Source organism: Oryx dammah, unplaced genomic scaffold (assembly GCF_014754425.2).
Source record: "Oryx dammah isolate SB20612 unplaced genomic scaffold, SCBI_Odam_1.1 HiC_scaffold_19, whole genome shotgun sequence".
In the NCBI taxonomy this organism is placed as follows: Eukaryota; Metazoa; Chordata; class Mammalia; order Artiodactyla; family Bovidae; genus Oryx; species Oryx dammah.
This window is the reverse complement of record NW_024070203.1, coordinates 87885516-87902342: the sequence shown is the minus strand read 5'-3', so window position 1 is coordinate 87902342 and position 16827 is coordinate 87885516. Positions and strand designations below refer to the sequence as shown.

At 39.8% G+C, this 16827-nt stretch overlaps 1 protein-coding gene across 5 annotated transcripts in view; it reads left to right on the top strand.

Moving 5' to 3' along the window:
• Positions 1-15684, top strand: part of WWP1 (WW domain containing E3 ubiquitin protein ligase 1) — a 141716-nt gene extending 126032 nt beyond the window's left edge. For 3 of the 5 annotated variants that reach the window (XR_005724562.1, XR_005724563.1, XM_040261126.1), the window contains 4 exons: positions 3299-3403; positions 5949-6045; positions 6474-6546; positions 14731-15105. Coding sequence is in view for 3 of the 5 variants with exons in the window: in XM_040261126.1 (XP_040117060.1) it covers positions 3299-3403; positions 5949-6045; positions 6474-6546; positions 14731-14830 (375 nt within the window). In the remaining 2 variants the exon portion in view is untranslated. Of the gene's footprint in view, positions 1-3298; positions 3404-5948; positions 6046-6473; positions 6547-14730 lie in introns of all 5 variants that reach the window. The other 2 variants (XM_040261128.1, XM_040261127.1) reach the window with 2 other exon arrangements.
• Positions 15685-16827: the final 1143 nt, after the last annotated feature.

Here is a 16827-nt window from a genome sequence, read left to right as displayed (position 1 = left end):
TTATACAGTAATAGTCCTATGTAGGACTTAGCCTTCTAGAAACTCTGACATGGGAAATACATGAAAATCAGGACTCAGAGCCTGAATTACAGGCAGACTCTGTAAACCTTAGTTAACGGCTCTTTCCTAACAGCTTGCTTACACAAATTAGCAGAAATGCAGTAGTAGAATGGAAGATAGTTTTTAGAGTAGTATTAATCATTTTTTAAATCACCAACTCTATTAAGAATCTGAAGAAAATGAAATAATTTTGCACCCTCAAAATGCATACATCTAAAATACTTTGTACCCTTGGTTAAGAACTGCTGTCTTAGGGGCCTCTCAGTGAGAGAGGGGTGTTATGACAAGAGCCTGATATCAGAACCTAGAGGAAACTAAGACAGCAGATAAAGAAAGATGTTAACGGGTGCATACTTTTATATCACCCTTGGTAGTGCTTACAGTCTTCTCCCAGCACACCTTGTGAAATAGTCTGGCTGCATGATAATTGTCTAACACAGATAAGGAAACTGAAGGCCTAACTACTTACTGATTTGCTTTTAGCTCACAGCACAGAGCTATGAGGAAATAGAAATTTGTTTTATTTTGTCTTGTCTTTCTCTTGTTTCTTCTTCTACTACTATTCATTGTCTCTTTTAACCATGAATAATACCACAATAAAGAATATTTACACCATTATCCAAAAGAATGGTTATCCATAATCATGCCCCTTTTTTACAGGTTAAAATCTGTTTGTAAGAAGATAAAACAGTCATTCTGTGTAAAAACTCTTCATCACACTAGGAATAGAAGGCAGCCTTCTCAGTTTGATAAAGGGCATCAACAAAAAGATAAATCCTAACATCATTCTAATAGTGATACCTCGGATATTTCTCACTGAGATTGGGAACTCAGTGATGTCCACTCTCACCACTTGTGTTCTACATTGTACCAGATTCCAAAGCCAGTGCAATAAGGCAGAAGTAGAAGCAAAAAGCATAAAGTTTGGAAAGAAGTAAAACTGCCTTTATTTACAGATGATAACATGATTGTCAACTTAGAAAATCCTAAGGGACCTACCAAAAAACAACTAGAAATGATAATGAATTTTAATAATTCATTGTAGGGTGCAAGCTCAGTTATTTAAAAAATCAGGTGTGTATCTTCTGCATGCTAGTAGCAAACATTTAGAAATTGAAACTTCAAGGTTTCATTTACTAAAGCATTAAAAAAAATGAACAAATTTAGTCAAAGGCATGTAAGAACTCTATCCTAAAAACTGGAAACATTGCTGAGAAAAATTAAAATTTTAATAAGTGGAGACATAGTTCATTCATCATGTGTATTGGAAGATTCAGTATTGTAAATATCAGTTTTCTCCAAACAACACAATCCAATCAACATCCTGGTAGAATTTTCGTAGAAATTGATGGGCTGGTTCTAAAACTACAAGGAAATGCACAGGTTCTAGATTAGCCAAAACAATTTTGAAAAAGGACAAATCTTACAGGAGGTTTACTACCTGATGTCAAGGATTTTTATAAGCCATAGTAATTAAGTGAAGTCACTCAGTCGTGTCCGACTCTTTGTGACCCCGTGGACTGTAGCCTACCAGGCTCCTCTATCCATGGGATTCTCCAGGCAAGAATACTGGAGTGGGTTGCCATTTCCTTCTCCAGGGGATCTTCCCGACCCAGGGATCGAACCCAGGTTTCCTGCATTGGAGGCAGACTCTTTAACCTCTGAGCCACCAGGGAAGCCCACAAGATAGTGTGATATTTGTGTGAGGATAGACAGACAGGTCAGTGGAACGCTTTAATTAGAGTCCAGAATAGATCCACATATATATTGTCAATTATTTTCATCAAAAGTACTAATATATTTTGATGAGGAAAGGGGAAAAGTCTTAAACAAATGATTCTGGATTAACTTGGTATTCATATAGAAGAAAATTAGTTTTGACCCCAAGTCAGCTCATAAAGATTAATTTGAAATAAATTATGAACATAAATATAAAAACTAAAAATATAGTAGAAAAATATGAGTCTAGACGGAAGTGTCTTAGGAGGAACACAAAAGGATGTTAGACTTCATCAAAATTAAAAACTTCTCTTCAAAAGATGCTGTCAAGTAAATGAAAAGGCAACCTACCTGCTGAAAGAAACTCTGGAGACAAAGGTGTTATATCCAGGCTATATTAAAAGCTTGTCACTAAATAAAAATACAATTTTTAAGTGGACAAAGGCTCACTTCATTAAAGAAGCTCTGTTGATGGCATATAAACATGGGGAGATGCTCACTAATCATTGGGGAAATACAGATTCAAACTAAACGAATTATCACTGTTAAACATGCCTCAGCCTTATGCCCTCGCAGTTCCACTAGTAGGTGTTTACTCATGTGGAAATGAAGTATATATGTTAACAGAAGAACTTTTCCATAAATGTTCATCACAGTTTTATTCATCAAAATCAAAAATTTGAAGTAACCTAAATGTCCGTCAACAAGAGTATGGGTAAATAAATTGTTGTATATTTACATAATGAAATACCACTCAGCAATATGACAGAACCGCTGGTAGCCATCAGCCGTCACAGTGTGGATGAATCTCATAAACATTCTACTGGTGAGAAAAGACAGCAGAAAAGAGCGGATGAGTGTAGCCTGTCTGCTGTGTTGAGAAACCTAACCTGTGGTGAGGTCACTGAGGTGGTTAACAGGTATATACTGCTGTCAAAATGCATGTAACTCTGTACTTAAAATAGGCACGCTTTATTGTATGTAAATTATAGATCATAGTTGATATGAGAAATAAAGTACAGGTTGTTACGCCCCAAATAGTTTTCATCCCATATATAATAAACTAGAGTTATTTGAAAATTTTACATATCTAGAAGATTTTATTCTCAAAGCCTGGATAGATGAATAACAGGAGGTTAGTATACTTTTACTTTTAAATAGGTAAGGTAGCATAGATTAAAAAAAAGAAGAACCAGAAATGTATGTTTAAAACTTACTTGTAATGTATGTGATTTGGGATATATGTGTATTAAAAGTGATTGTTTTTGTAGAGCTGATGTTTTTCTTGAAGAATAGTTACTTTTGAATGTTTTTAAGTTCAGTAAACATGAATAAGAACCGAAGAATTCTGCATGTTAAATTGCCACACAATTTAGTTAGACTTGCTTTACTGTGATCGTTATTTGATGTACACATAGATAATGATGCATGTGCATAGCTGGCATTAGCAGATTTCAGTCCTGTAGTTACTCTCTTCACTGAATCTTTGCTCTGACCTGATACCGTGCTCCTTCCCCAGGTTATGTTGTGTGGCATGCAGGAGGTCGACCTGGCAGATTGGCAGAGAAACACTGTGTATCGCCATTATACCAGAAACAGCAAGCAAATCATTTGGTTTTGGCAGGTATTTGCTTTTATCTTCTTGACACTAAATACTGAAAGAAAATGTTTTCTGATGAAGTGGTAATTTGAAAACAGTTAATTTTTAAGGTTGAGACTGCTTTTGGACATGGTATTTAGTCTTTGAATTTTAAATTAGAAGTGGATAGTATAATACTTGTTAAAGGATTTTCCATTTCTTATTTCCTAAATGAAAGAACAAATGACCATCTTTAAATATTAGTTTAACGGTAATGGTTTTAGGTATAACATTTTTTTTTCTAGTAGTATGAAAGTATTCTATAAATTCTACTTAATTTTGGAAGTAAAAGAGGAATATGTTTTTAATGAGAAAGTCAATGAAAATACTTAATTCCTCTAAAGGTGATAATATGCCAGCAAATTAGAACAATCTAGAGGATAATGTTCAAGAATGACTTTTCTTCCCTTTCCTCTCTCTCTCCCCCTCTCCCTCCTTCCCTCTTTGTCCATCAGGGGAACTGAGTAAATAAGTTGTAATATATCCGTTCTGTAATTCCATACCTGTCATTCTTTTTCTTAATGCAAATTAACAAAAATATTGGAGAATAATGGTTTTCAATACAGTATTAAGGTTAAAAGGAAGTTGTATCTATTACTTGGCTTAAAGGAGAATATCAATTCTATCTAGACGAAGTGTCTGCTAGTGTATGAACACAGCCTCTGAGAAGGTGGTGGGCGGCGGGGCAGAGAGCCGCGCTGAGGCAGAGGTGTGCGCGTGGGCTCCCCGCTGCACCCTCCTGCTGTCTGAGGTCCACGCCACCCGCACATGTTATCTGTTGCAAAAAGTAAAGAAAAAGTAGGAGTAACTCTGTTTCCAAACCTAAGACATCAGAATTGCATCCATATAGAGTATGTGCAGACTTCCCTGGTGGCTCAGGCGGTAAAGCCTCTGTCTACAATGCAAGAGACCTGGGTTCGATCCCTGGGTTGGGAAGATTCCCTGGAGAAGGAAATGGCAAACCACTCCAGTACTGTTGCCTGGAAAATCCCATGGACAGAGGAGCCTGGTAGGCTACAGTCCACGGGGTCGCAAAGAGTCGGACTCGACTGAGCAAACTTCCACAACAGTATGTGCAAGTATCTCTAATCTTCCCTTTTGGCTCTTTACCAGCTTCCTTGTTCCTTTTGTTCCCTGACACTCCCTTTGGGCGTTTCTTTCTGTATACCTGAGGAGCTTAAGTGCTTGCTGGGTTATGTAAATCCAAATGAATAGTTGTGTTTTCTAAATGGGATTTCCCTGGAGAAGGAAATGGCAATCCACTCCAGTATTCTTGCCTGGAAAATCTCATGGACAGAGGAGCTTGGCGGGCTATGGCCCATGGGTCACAAAGACTGAGATAAGACTAAGCAACTTCACTCACTCACTCATTCAAATGGGGTTTTATTCTGGGGAAGGTGGTGAGATTTATGCCAGCCCTATTCACCTCCGTTTCTACGTCTTGATGAAACATGTTGCCTCAGCGCAATTCTGTGCAGAAACATTATTTTTCAAATTTAGCACAACATTTTGTCTTATTATTAGCTAAAGTTTAGTCTCTTGTTTTTAAGATACGTTTCTACTGTCACACTGTCCCCTAAGTTCCTTGCCTTCTGTTGTAAGACACTCAGAGCAATTCAGGTCAGTATTTCACATTACCTGTCTGTGTCCACTTTGAAAAGAAATAGGCCATGAAGAGATATATATTTAGAAGAATGCATACTTTGGGTTCAAGTATGAAGAACACAGTTGGGAAAGTGGTGTTTAGTGAAAGAAAATATCAGAAACTGCTGAGAGTGGCAAATGAGAAGGATTTGTTCACCGTCAGTAGCTTGCAGGGTAGTCAGCTCAGGTCAGGATAACAGAGCTTTAGAGCTCAGTCAGACCTGAGTTCAAATGTTAGTTCTGCCACTTAGTAGCAGGTTGAGAAGGACAAATTCTTTCACCTCTCCAGGCCCCCATTTTCTTTTTTTCTGATTACTTGTTTATTTTTGACTGTGCTGGGTCTCTGTTGCTGCACACGGGCTTTTCTCGAGTTGCGGCGAGCAGGGGCTCCCCTCTGGCTGTGGTGCACAGGCTTCGCATCGCGATGTCCTCTCTGTTGTGGAGCACAGGCTCTGGTGTGCGAGGGCTTCTGCAGTCGTGGCCTGTGGGCTCAGAGGTGTGGCTCCTGGTCTCTAGAGCACAGGCTCAATAGCTGTGGCCCCCGGGCTTAGCTGCTCCGTGGTGTGTGGGATCTTCCAGATCAGGGATAGAACCCGTGTCTCCTGCATCAGCAGACGGGCTCTTTGCCACTGAGCCACCAGGGAAGCCTGGCCACTGTCTTCTTACATGTATCATGGGGATGCTAATGATAGTGCCTGTCTCACAATATTGTCATTAGGGCCAAATACACAAAAAGCATACGGTGCATCCTCTGTTTTCATTTTCCTCCTAAAACTAGGAAATTTGGCTTAGAAATCAGTACAAGAGTTGTAAGTTAATTAGAAACAGAATTTTAGTACAAATAATTTTCACCAGGTCGTAAAGTAAACTTGATTCTGTTACGCAGTTTGTGAAGGAGACAGACAATGAAGTGAGAATGCGACTCCTGCAGTTTGTCACTGGAACCTGCCGTTTACCTCTAGGAGGATTTGCGGAACTCATGGGTAAGTGCAGCTTTCTCTGTAAATAATTTTGTGATAGTGCGTTTAGACACACAGCAGACTTAAGCCTAAGGATTATTCTTCTGTGCTTTATGTAGGGCATCTACTGAAAGAGAGACAAATTAATGCTTCATATCAAGTACATTTGTAAGATAGGTATGAAAGTCTGCTCTCGGAGGCTTTGTGAAGGGAGCACAGTTCTGTAGACCCTGATCTCTCCACTTTGTGATTCCTGTTGCTGGATCTCTGCAGCATTAAGACATTCTCTGGGCAGAAGCCACTTACATTGTAGTCTATTCTGTATCCTTCATGTTGATTCTGTGACGTGTTCCTGTTTGACTCGTTGTCAAAACTAGTTTTGACTAGTTTTTAAGTCAAAACTTAAAAAGGTTAAAGGACCAAATGAATTTTGTCATATTTTCCTGATTTAGGAAGTAATGGGCCTCAAAAATTTTGCATCGAAAAAGTTGGCAAAGACACCTGGTTACCAAGAAGCCACACATGGTAAGTTCAGAAATCTGGAATAGTACAGTGACTGAGCATAATTGTTGATTCATTAAAGTAGTCAGAATTTCAGTTTTTACTGATTAATATAGCACTCTATAACTAAACACTTTAGAGTGACTGGTTAATATAAATACTCGAGAAATGTATCCGTTGATTAAAAAATTATTTAAAGTACCACTAGGTGTAAAATAAGATTGAAGGGCTCCCTGCCTTTTATGAAGTTTGTGCTCCATTGGGGATGGGCACAAAAGACAAACAGGTCATCACCTCTTTACAAATGCTAGGAGTCCTTTAAACCAGGAGACCGGCTGGAGAGGAATCCCCACCAGATTGGGTGGTCAGGGAAGTTTCTTGGAAACAGTGATGTTTAAGTTGAGTTTGATGAATAGCACGCTGTGGAAAGAAATGGGGAGTGTATACTTTGTATACTCATTTTTTACAGAAATAAAAGATGACTTGGTATGAATGGAACTTAATGATTCTGAGGAGGAAGATAAAAGAATTTGGAAATGTGAGCAGGAGCTACATTATGTAGAGGTTAAAGACTATGATGAGCAATTAGGTTCTAAATACAATTAGAAGCCATTGAGGAGTCTTACATAGGAAGAGATCTAAGAAAAACGACTCTGGCAGCACAGGGAGGGCGGGAACTGGGTGAGTGAGAGCAGGGAGGTCAGAGCTGTTAGTCATCCAGACAGAAGATGGTGATGGCCCGAAGGTATGTGTGGCTTTCAGGAGGTCAAAGCCAGTTTTCACACTGTCCTTTTTTGCCTTTTTATTGTTCTGACATTTGCACTTGTGGTACCAAAGTAATGGTGGGTCCACAGCTGTTGCCTTAGCACAAGTCAAGGCAGTGACACCAAACTGCTGTCTCTGCATTTTTCAACACCACACATTAGAAGTTAAAAAAAAAAAAAAAAGAAAAGGCCAGGCTTATTGAAAGTTGTTGATTATGAAGTAGTAAAAACTATTAACTTTATTAAGTCTTGACACTTGAAGTATGTGTGTAGGTTTTTTTTTAATATTCTGTATGAGAAAATAAATGGCAAGTCTACATAAAACACTGGTTTTTGTCTTGCGAAGAAGCTCTTAGGCAGTTGTCGAGTTGAAAGCTGAAGAGCTTGCTTTTTTTGTGAAATGCTCTGTTTACTTGAAAACATAACTGTTTCATTCAGACTTTTTTCTTGAAAATTAAGTAAAAGCTCATCATTTTAAGGAAAACAACTAACAGCATTTGTTGGGATGATAACATTGAGGTTTCGTACAAAAAGCAGAATTTTGGAAAACTTGTATATTCAGCTTTGCAGCTTCCCAAGACTAATACTTGAAAATTCGTTATAACTGGATGAACCTATATTTCCAAATAACTGATACATGATGTTATAAACTCATTCATGAGAAAAACATCCAAAGTGAAAAATAAACCAATAGATTTCATCTAACAGAATACAAAGGGTTCTGTGATATGATTTCAAAACCCATATTATGCATAACCTTGTCAAACTTAGTATATTATCAAAGAATAATATCCACAATTATCTGGGAAAAAATTACTTGAGTACGTCTCTGTTTTCTAATTGCATATCTGTATGGGAACAGTTTTCATATAATCTAAAAACAATGCAGTTTGATAGTATAAACACATAGGTATTAGAATCCAGATGTCTTCTATTAAACCAGACATTAAAATGATTTGCAAAAATATGAAACAAGGTCACTTTTTTCACTACTTTTTTGAAAACAGTCACCTTTTTCATAAAAATAACTTACTTTCATTCTCACAGTAAAGTATTTGTAAAATTTATGGTAAATATCAATAGCTATAATTCACATAAACAAAAAGCTCCTTGGATTTCTCAATATTTTTAGATGTGAAAAAGGATCCTGTTCACCAAAAACTGTAAGGAACACCAGGTTAGATTAAATTGGTGAGTCCAATGCAGGAGAGATTGTTGAGGCAGGGGACAGAGAGTTCATAACGAAAAGGAGATGGAAAGAATTGGGATTCTGAGTGTGAGTTAAGGAATTCACTTTTGATGAAAACGAGAACATTTCCTTTGTTGTAACAAAAGAGGAAGAAAGGTTGAGTTAAACTACAGATAGATTTTAGATTTTGTAAAGGAAAAAAGAGTTGATCAACTGTTGATTTTTTTCCTCCAAGTATTTATAAGGTGAAGTCACTGGCTAACAGTGAAGAAGGGAAAGACTTGGAAGGAGAAAGAAAGGGAGAGCTGTCAGGGACGAGACAAGTGTTTTCTAGAGAAACATGGCCAAGAATGCTGGGCAGCGTTGGATTGCGCCCTCGGATCTAGTAGTTCACGTGAAGTCGTCAGATAGCCCCTGCAGTAATTTTCAACTGATAAGGTACAAGGAATGAAAAAGTAGAAGGCTGAATTCATTCAGAGTTTGAGTAAGTTCAAAAAGGAGAGATAAGATTTTAAAGTATTTGCATGGTAGTGATTATAAGGATGGACCATGACCTTTATAAATTATTAGGTTGGTGCAAAAGTAATTGCAGTTTTAGACCATGAATTTTAAATCATTGTAACTAGGCTCAAACACATCTTTATTAATCAAAATAGGAAGCATTACAGTCAATACACTTTTGCCAGTGAGAAACAAGTTTGTTTGTTCCTATAACGTAAAAATCCATACTTCGGGATTAGATGAACTCTTGAGGAAAGCACTTTATGCCTCCTGCTGGTTGTGGAAGCATTTTCCCTGCAGAATGTTGTCGAGTTGCTTGAAGAAGTGGTAGTCAGTTGGCGAGAGGTTAGGTGAATATGGCAGATGAGGCAAAACTTCGTAGCCCAATTCGTTCAGCTTCTGAAGCGCTGGTTGTGCAGCGTGTGGCCGGGTGGCGTGGAGAATTGGGCTCTCAGTTGATCAGTGCTGCGAGCAGCTGCTGCAGTTTCCAGTGCTTCTTACCAATTTGCTGAACATACCTCTCAGATGTAATGGTTTCACCGCGATTCAGAAAGTTGTGATGGATCAGACGGGCAGCAGACCACCAAACAGTGACCGTGACCTTTTTTTGTTGGTATTTGACCATGACTTTTTTTTGGTGTAAGTTTGGCTTTGAGAAGTGCTCTGGAGCTTCTTCTTCTCAGTCCAGCCACTGAGCTGGTCATTGCTGGTTGTCATATAAATCCACCTTTCATCACGTTACAATCCAATCGAGAAATGGCGTGTTGCCTAGAATAAGAGAAGATGGCATTTCAGAACAACAGTTTTTTTTTCATTTTCAATCAGCTCATAAGGCACCCACTTACAGAGCCTTTTCACCTTTTCACTTTGCTTCAAATGCGGAATGACCGTGGAATGGTCAACACTGAGTTCTTCAATTACACCTGCAGTGGTAAGTGGATCAGCTTCGATGATCTGCTCAGTTGGCCATTGTAACTTTGGATGGCCAGCCACTGCGGTCCTCGTCTTCAAGGCGCTCATCTCCTTTGCAAAGCTTCTTGAAACACCACTGCACTGGACGTGCATGAGCAGCTCCTGGGCCAGATGGGCTGTTGATGTAGCAAGTTGTCTCTGCTGCTTTACACCTCATTTTGAAATCAAATAAGACAATCACGCAAATTTGCTTCTCATCTAACATCCTTTCCATAGTCTAAAGTAAATATAAAATAAACAGCGTGGCCACAGGACTGGAAACGGTCAGTTTTCATTCCAATCCCAAAGAAAGGCAATGCCAAAGAATGCTCAGACTACCGCACAATTGCACTTATCTCACACGCTAGTGAAGTAACGCTTAAAATTCTCCAAGCCAGTCTTCAGCAATACGTGAACCGTGAACTTCCAGATGTTCAAGCTGGTTTTAGAAAAGGCAGAAGAACCAGAGATCAAATTGCCAACATCCAATGGATCATTGAAAAAGCAAGAGAGTTCCAGAAAAACATCTATTTATGCTTTATTGACTGTGCCAAAGCCTTTGACTGTGGATCACAGTAAACTGTGGAAAATTCTGAAAGAGATAGACATACCAGACCACCTGACCTACCTCTTGAGAAACCTGTATGCAGGTCAGGAAGCAACAGTTAGAACTGGACATGGAACAACAGACTGGTGCCAAATAGGAAAAGGAGTGCGTCAAGGCTGTATATTGTCACCCTGCTTATTTAACTTATATGCAGAGTACATCATGAGAAACCCTGGACAGGAGGAAGCACAAGCTGGAATCAAGATTGCTGGGAGAAATATCAATAACCTCAGATATGCAGATGACACCACCCTTATGGCAGAAAGTGAAGAACTGAAGAGCCTCTTGATGAAAGTGAAAGAGGAGAGTGAAAAAGTTGGCTTAAAGCTCAACATTCAGAAAACTAAGATCATGGCATCTGATCCCATCACTTCATGGGAAATAGATGGGGAAACAGTGGAAACAGTGTCAGACTTTATTTTGGGGGGTTCCAAAATCACTGCAGATGGTGACTGCAGCCATGAAATTAAAAGATGCTTACTCCTTGGAAGGAAAGTTATGACCAACCTAGATAGCATATTCAAAAGCAGAGACATTACTTTGCCAACAAAGGTCCATCTAGTCAAGGCTATGGTTTTTCCAGTGGTCATGTATGGATGTGAGTTGGACCATAAAGAAAGCTGAGCACCAAAGAATTGATGCTTTTGAACTGTGGTATTGGAGAAGATTCTTGAGAGTCCCTTGGACTGCAAAGAGGTCCAACCAGTCCATCCTAAAGGAAATCAGTCCTGGGTGTTCATTGAAAGGACTGATGCTAAAGCTGAAACTCCAATACTTTGGCCACCTGACGCGAAGAGCTGACTCATTGGGAAAGACCTGATGCTGAGAAAGATTGAGGGCAGGAGGAGAAGGGGACGATAGAGGATGAGATGGCCGGATGGCATCACTGACTCGATGGACATGGGTTTGGAGTTGGTGACGGACAGGGAGGCCTGGCATGCTGCAGTTCATGGAGTCACAAGGAGTCGGACATGACTGATTAACTGAACTGAACTGAATCATTAGCAAAAGAACATAAAGTGAGAAATGTGTGTTAAAGTGGTGTATAACATAACCACATTTATCGAGAATGTATTCCGGTATCAAATGGCAATTTCAACAGTGCCGAAACCACAGTTACCTTTGCACCAACCTAATACTTTATAATGGTGGGCTGTTGCTTAAGAAGTGAAGATTGGAAGAGTCTGGACAAGGTAGGATGGTGAGAAAATATTGGGTTAATAGGTTGGCATTTTGATTGAAGTAAGTTGGGGAAAACAGATAATCAGAGAATAGAGTGTTTTGGTGAATAATTCCCTTTGCTGCTGGTGACCAAGTTCAAGGTATGATACTAAAGTAGGGGAACAGATCCCTGAAGAACGGCCAAGACCTGGGAGGCTGTAGTGTTGCCTGTCACCTGAGTGAACGAGAGGACTGTGAAGCAGGGGCCAGAGGTATCAGTGAGCGAAGGAACGTGGTCAGGAAGGAGGTGATAGCAAGAGTGCAAAAGGAAGGCTTCATAGCCAGGTCATTTGCCTCAGATGATGAAAGTGTGTTGGCTGGCTGTAAAGGAAATGGACTGTTTCAGGCTAGCTGAGTTTCAGTTAAGGCAAGAGAGGAGCTGTTTAGACCGTCTCCAGGGGGATCTTCCCGACCCAGGGATCAAACCCAGCTCTCCTGCATTTGCAGGCAGATTCTTTACCATCTGAGCCACCAGGAAAGCCCGTTAAGACTCTAGAAGCCTGCAAATCATGTAATAAAAGTTCAGAAGAATGGACCGGCACACTGTGAGATGGAGGGCACAGATGGAGATACTGTTCAGATCAGGGAAATAGGGGGTGAGGATTTAGGTGAAAAGATGACGCAGAGACTCTTGCGTATCCGGCAGTGACTGAGGGGTGTGCTGCTGTGCCTGCCGTCTGTGAGGAGGTGGTCCTGATGGCCTTCAGGTGGGGTCCCTCTGCTGCGGTCCCCAGGGCTTTGCTTAGAGAGGTGGCTGCTCTCTGGATGTGGGGACAGCAGGCGACGAACGTGTGAAGCGAGCTAATGGGGTACTTCTCCCCTCCCCTTTTTACATGTAAGAAAGTAGAAGTAGCGAACATTACCTATTCCACATTTAGTTTAGTTTAAAAAGCTAAACTAAAAAAGTATTCTGATATTCACATAGTAGGTACTCAGCAAAAGATGAGTATTTTTAGTGTTTTTGTCTTTTTGTAAAGCAGCACAGAACAGAATAGCTCATGTCTTAGAGCCCTGGTTTTGAATGCTTTAAAGATACCATTTTCTTACATGGCTCAACTCAACATGTACTAAATGTCTCCTGTACGCAAAATGGATCTGTGTCAGGAGAATAAAGGGGACTCTGCCCTTGTGAACTTTAGAATCTAATGGAAGAAACCAGTCAGTCATAATACACAGAAAATCCTATATAGAAATAAAAATACCTTATGGAGAGGGAAATTACGAAGTCTGTATAACATGTTCAAGGAGAATTCTTGGAGGAAGTTTTGTAGCTTTTGGATTGATTCTTAATAATTTCATAGGCAGAAAGGGTATTCCGAACATCGGAGAGCCGTAAATAAGAGCACGGCCGTAGAACAGACGAGCGTGTGGTCTGCCTGGAGAACGCGGAATAAGCGGTGGGGCCGCACCAAGCGGCCCAGGCCTCCCCTCCCACTCACCCTCTACAGGAGTTAGCAGCAGCAAAGGGGCTTTACAAACTTGCCTGTCTTTTTAATAAAGGACCCCTGAAAGTGATGGAAGGCTAGATAGGTTGTGAAAAGTGAAAAAAAAAAAACCTGTACACAAGATCAGTAGGCAGGAAGTTCTGATGGTGCAGATAACAGAGGAAGCAGATGCAGGTGGATATGGCAGCGACAGAGAGGATCGGGGGAAACGGTGGGGCGACCTGGTGAGCAGGACGGTCGACAGAGGCAGGGGATCGGTTGTCTTAGTGTGGACTCCTGTTGGGAAGTCTCCCCTGGCCTCAGTCCACTGTCAGACTGCACCTCAGGCACAGGCAGAGGCGGCGGGAGGGGCCGGTGGGAAGAGACCGGTTCCCTTGCTCGGTACTGTGAACAGCTTTTCAGAGACATGCTCTGAGAAGAACACAGTTTTAATTGGCTGCCTTGTTTCAAAAGGCTCTCTCCTGATGTAGTTTCCTGACGAGGGCAGATGACTGGTAGGAGCAGTAGAAGGGAACTGGGCCGTCCCCAGAAGCCTTCCACATGAGACATAACAGAACGGTTGACTTCTCAGAGCTACCTCACTAGACCCTAATAGAGTGGGGACTGAAATCCGAAACTCCTGAATCCTGACCCAGATACTCAGTGATGTATCTGAAAAAAATGAAACGTTAGTCTACACCTTTGTAAATTGTAAAACAATACACTGATGATTTAAGCATTTTTCCATGTTTTTTGTATTTCATCAGTTAATCCCAGCAGGGAATTCTGAGTCTGGCAAGACTGCAAGCATATTATTTTAGAAAAAGTTCTACATGTGACAAGTGAAAGTGAAAGTCGCTCACTTGTGTCCAATTCTTTGCGGCCCCATGGATACAGTCCTTGGAATTCTCCAGGCCAGAATACTGGAGTGGGTGGCCTTTCCCTTCGCCAGGGGATCTTCCCGACCCAGGAATAGAACTGGGGTCTCCTGCATTACAGGCGGCTTCTTTACCAACTGAGCTACCAGGGAAAACATTTGAAAAGACAGAAGTATATATTTGGTGATAGACAGTCTCCACCCTAGAATGTTAAGTTCAGTGAGAACACGGACCTTAGTTTTTCATCTCTGTATCACTAGCTCCTGGGAGAAATACCTGATACAGAAAAGATTCTCAGTAAGTAACTGATGAGTGAGTGAATTCATAGGTGAATCAGTGAAAGAAATGGACTCTTAACCAAGGAGAAGTTAGGGGGACTCTGGAAACAATGTAACATGATACTATAGAGAAGAGGAAGAATATTCCAGCCGTTACTTTCTCTGGGGAACATTAAAATATTTTTATGAATAGGTCTTAAAATTGAGTCAATTGCTATAAGAAAATTTGTATATTTAATATTGTTCATTATTAATATAGTAAGCAGTAAATTGTCTGTTAAAATACTTCCAACAAAATTTCTACATTCTTCCTGTTCAGTTTTTCAAATGTATTTTTAAAATGTATTAGAAATATTATTTTATTGAAAACACATTTTGTTTTTGTTTTTGTTCAGTTTTAATCGCTTGGATCTACCACCATATAAGAGTTATGAACAACTAAAGGAAAAACTTCTTTTTGCAATAGAAGAAACAGAGGGATTTGGACAAGAATGAATGTGGCTTCTTGTCTTGGAGGAACTCTTGCATTTAAATACCCCAGCCAAGAAAAGTTGCACAGATTGTGTATATAAGCTGTTCATTCTGTACAGTGAGTTTTCTGAATCTCTCAAAAGTATGTTTTCCGTTCTTCCACAGAAATATGCAAAACAGCTCATCCTTTTCTACTTTATTTATTGTTCCCTTGAAATGACTCACCAGGAAAAAAGATTCATCCTTAAATTTTGAAGCAAGCAAGAGACTTTATTAAAAATAAGTATATATCTATATAAGCATATATGATCATGGCTCTAGTTTTATAGAGCTCAGGGTGTATTAAACGTGACAGCCACTCATCCGAAAATAGTCTGGATTTGCTTTACCTTGTTTCTGTTATCCAGGGGAAGAAGTTAAAATTGCTCCGTGGTTTTTTCCCTGATGTAACATCTCTTGAGGGTGTTTAGCTGCATGGCTGTTCAGGAAGGTATTAAGGGCTTAGGCCAAAATCTTACTTTGAATATGTTAAAAAAAAAGTGCTGCTGGCTTTTCTTAAGATAGGTGCTTGAACCTGTCAGTTTATTTTAAATAAATATAGTAGTTCAAAGTTTTCCCTCTTTGCTACATCCCTAATACAGTCAGTCAAGGTCATTAATGAAACCGTAACTTATATGAGTAAATCATATACTAGATCTACTACCATTTAGTTTATTCTGGAAATGGGGGAGAATTCACTGAGCAGCATAGAGGTTTGTTTACATGTTACTTTGGGATGCTAGGTATTTGTGGAATTAAAAAGAATCAGGCACTTCTGTACTTTAGTTTTAATATCTATGATGTTCTTTAAATACAGAATAAATTGATATAATTTGATACTTAGGAACATCTAAAAAGGTAATGTGAACTTTTCTGCTTTTGTGTTTGAAATTTTGGTTTTATAAAACCAGATGGATTGAAGACTTACATAAGCATCTAAATATTCAAATAAGTCTAATGATTTCCTATTACAGTTTGAATATCTTCATTCCTCTTAAATTCATGAAAGTTCTATGTATCTGAATAAGCATATAAAGAATATTTTGGTCTTCCCCCCTTTTTATATAAATTATTATTTTTGTCCTAGGTACATACTTTGTTTTTCATTATCAAAGACATTTACTGATCTACAAAAATGTGTAACAATCTGATGTGAATGATACTAATGCTGCTTTAGCAAGTGGGGCTTCCTTATTAATATAAAAATTTAAATTTCCACTTGTATCATTATTTCAGTATACACTATAAATTTCATTAACTTAAAATTTTTTTAACCATGGGAACTGACATCTTAGAATGTTACCAGTAACATTTCACTAAGTACATACAGATAATACTAGTATACAATTTAACTTCTCTAGGCAATACTTTTGCTTTGCCAAAACTTTTCCTACATATTTAGATTATGTTCTACATTTTTATTCAGAATTCACAGTAAAGATGAAATAAAAGTCAGTGATCCACTTGGTTGAATACTTTTCCCAAATCCTCATTGCTGACTTTCTAGTTATTCTCACGCCTAAAGAATGAAAAACAAGAGAACGAGTGTATAGGACAGATTATGCATGAGAGGGTGCCCAGTCTTCGAAAGGGCCACTTGACTTAGACGAGGGCAGCGCCGCTGAGGAGCTTCGCTGAGATAGCAGTGGCTGTCGCCCAGCATGCGGAAACGGCCACGGCAGGTCTCACGAAGCTCTCAGGGTGCCCGTGCCTGCCTCCTCACTCCAGGTCCACAGGGGGCTTCAGAGAGGAAACCAGCATCCTGGAGAGCTCGTCAGGCTCTTCTGTCATGTTATTCCTAGAAATCCAGGCCTGTAGGCAGGATATCCCAGCTTGTCTTGGTACAGGCACTCTGGCCGTGAGAGGAACCTGAGACCTGTGTTCTCCCCTCCCTTGGCAGTGCCCGTCCTGGGCTGAGCCGAGCAGAGAGAACCTCAACCCCGCAGTGGGTGCAGAGGCGGTCCCAGCGCTCTTCACCCCCA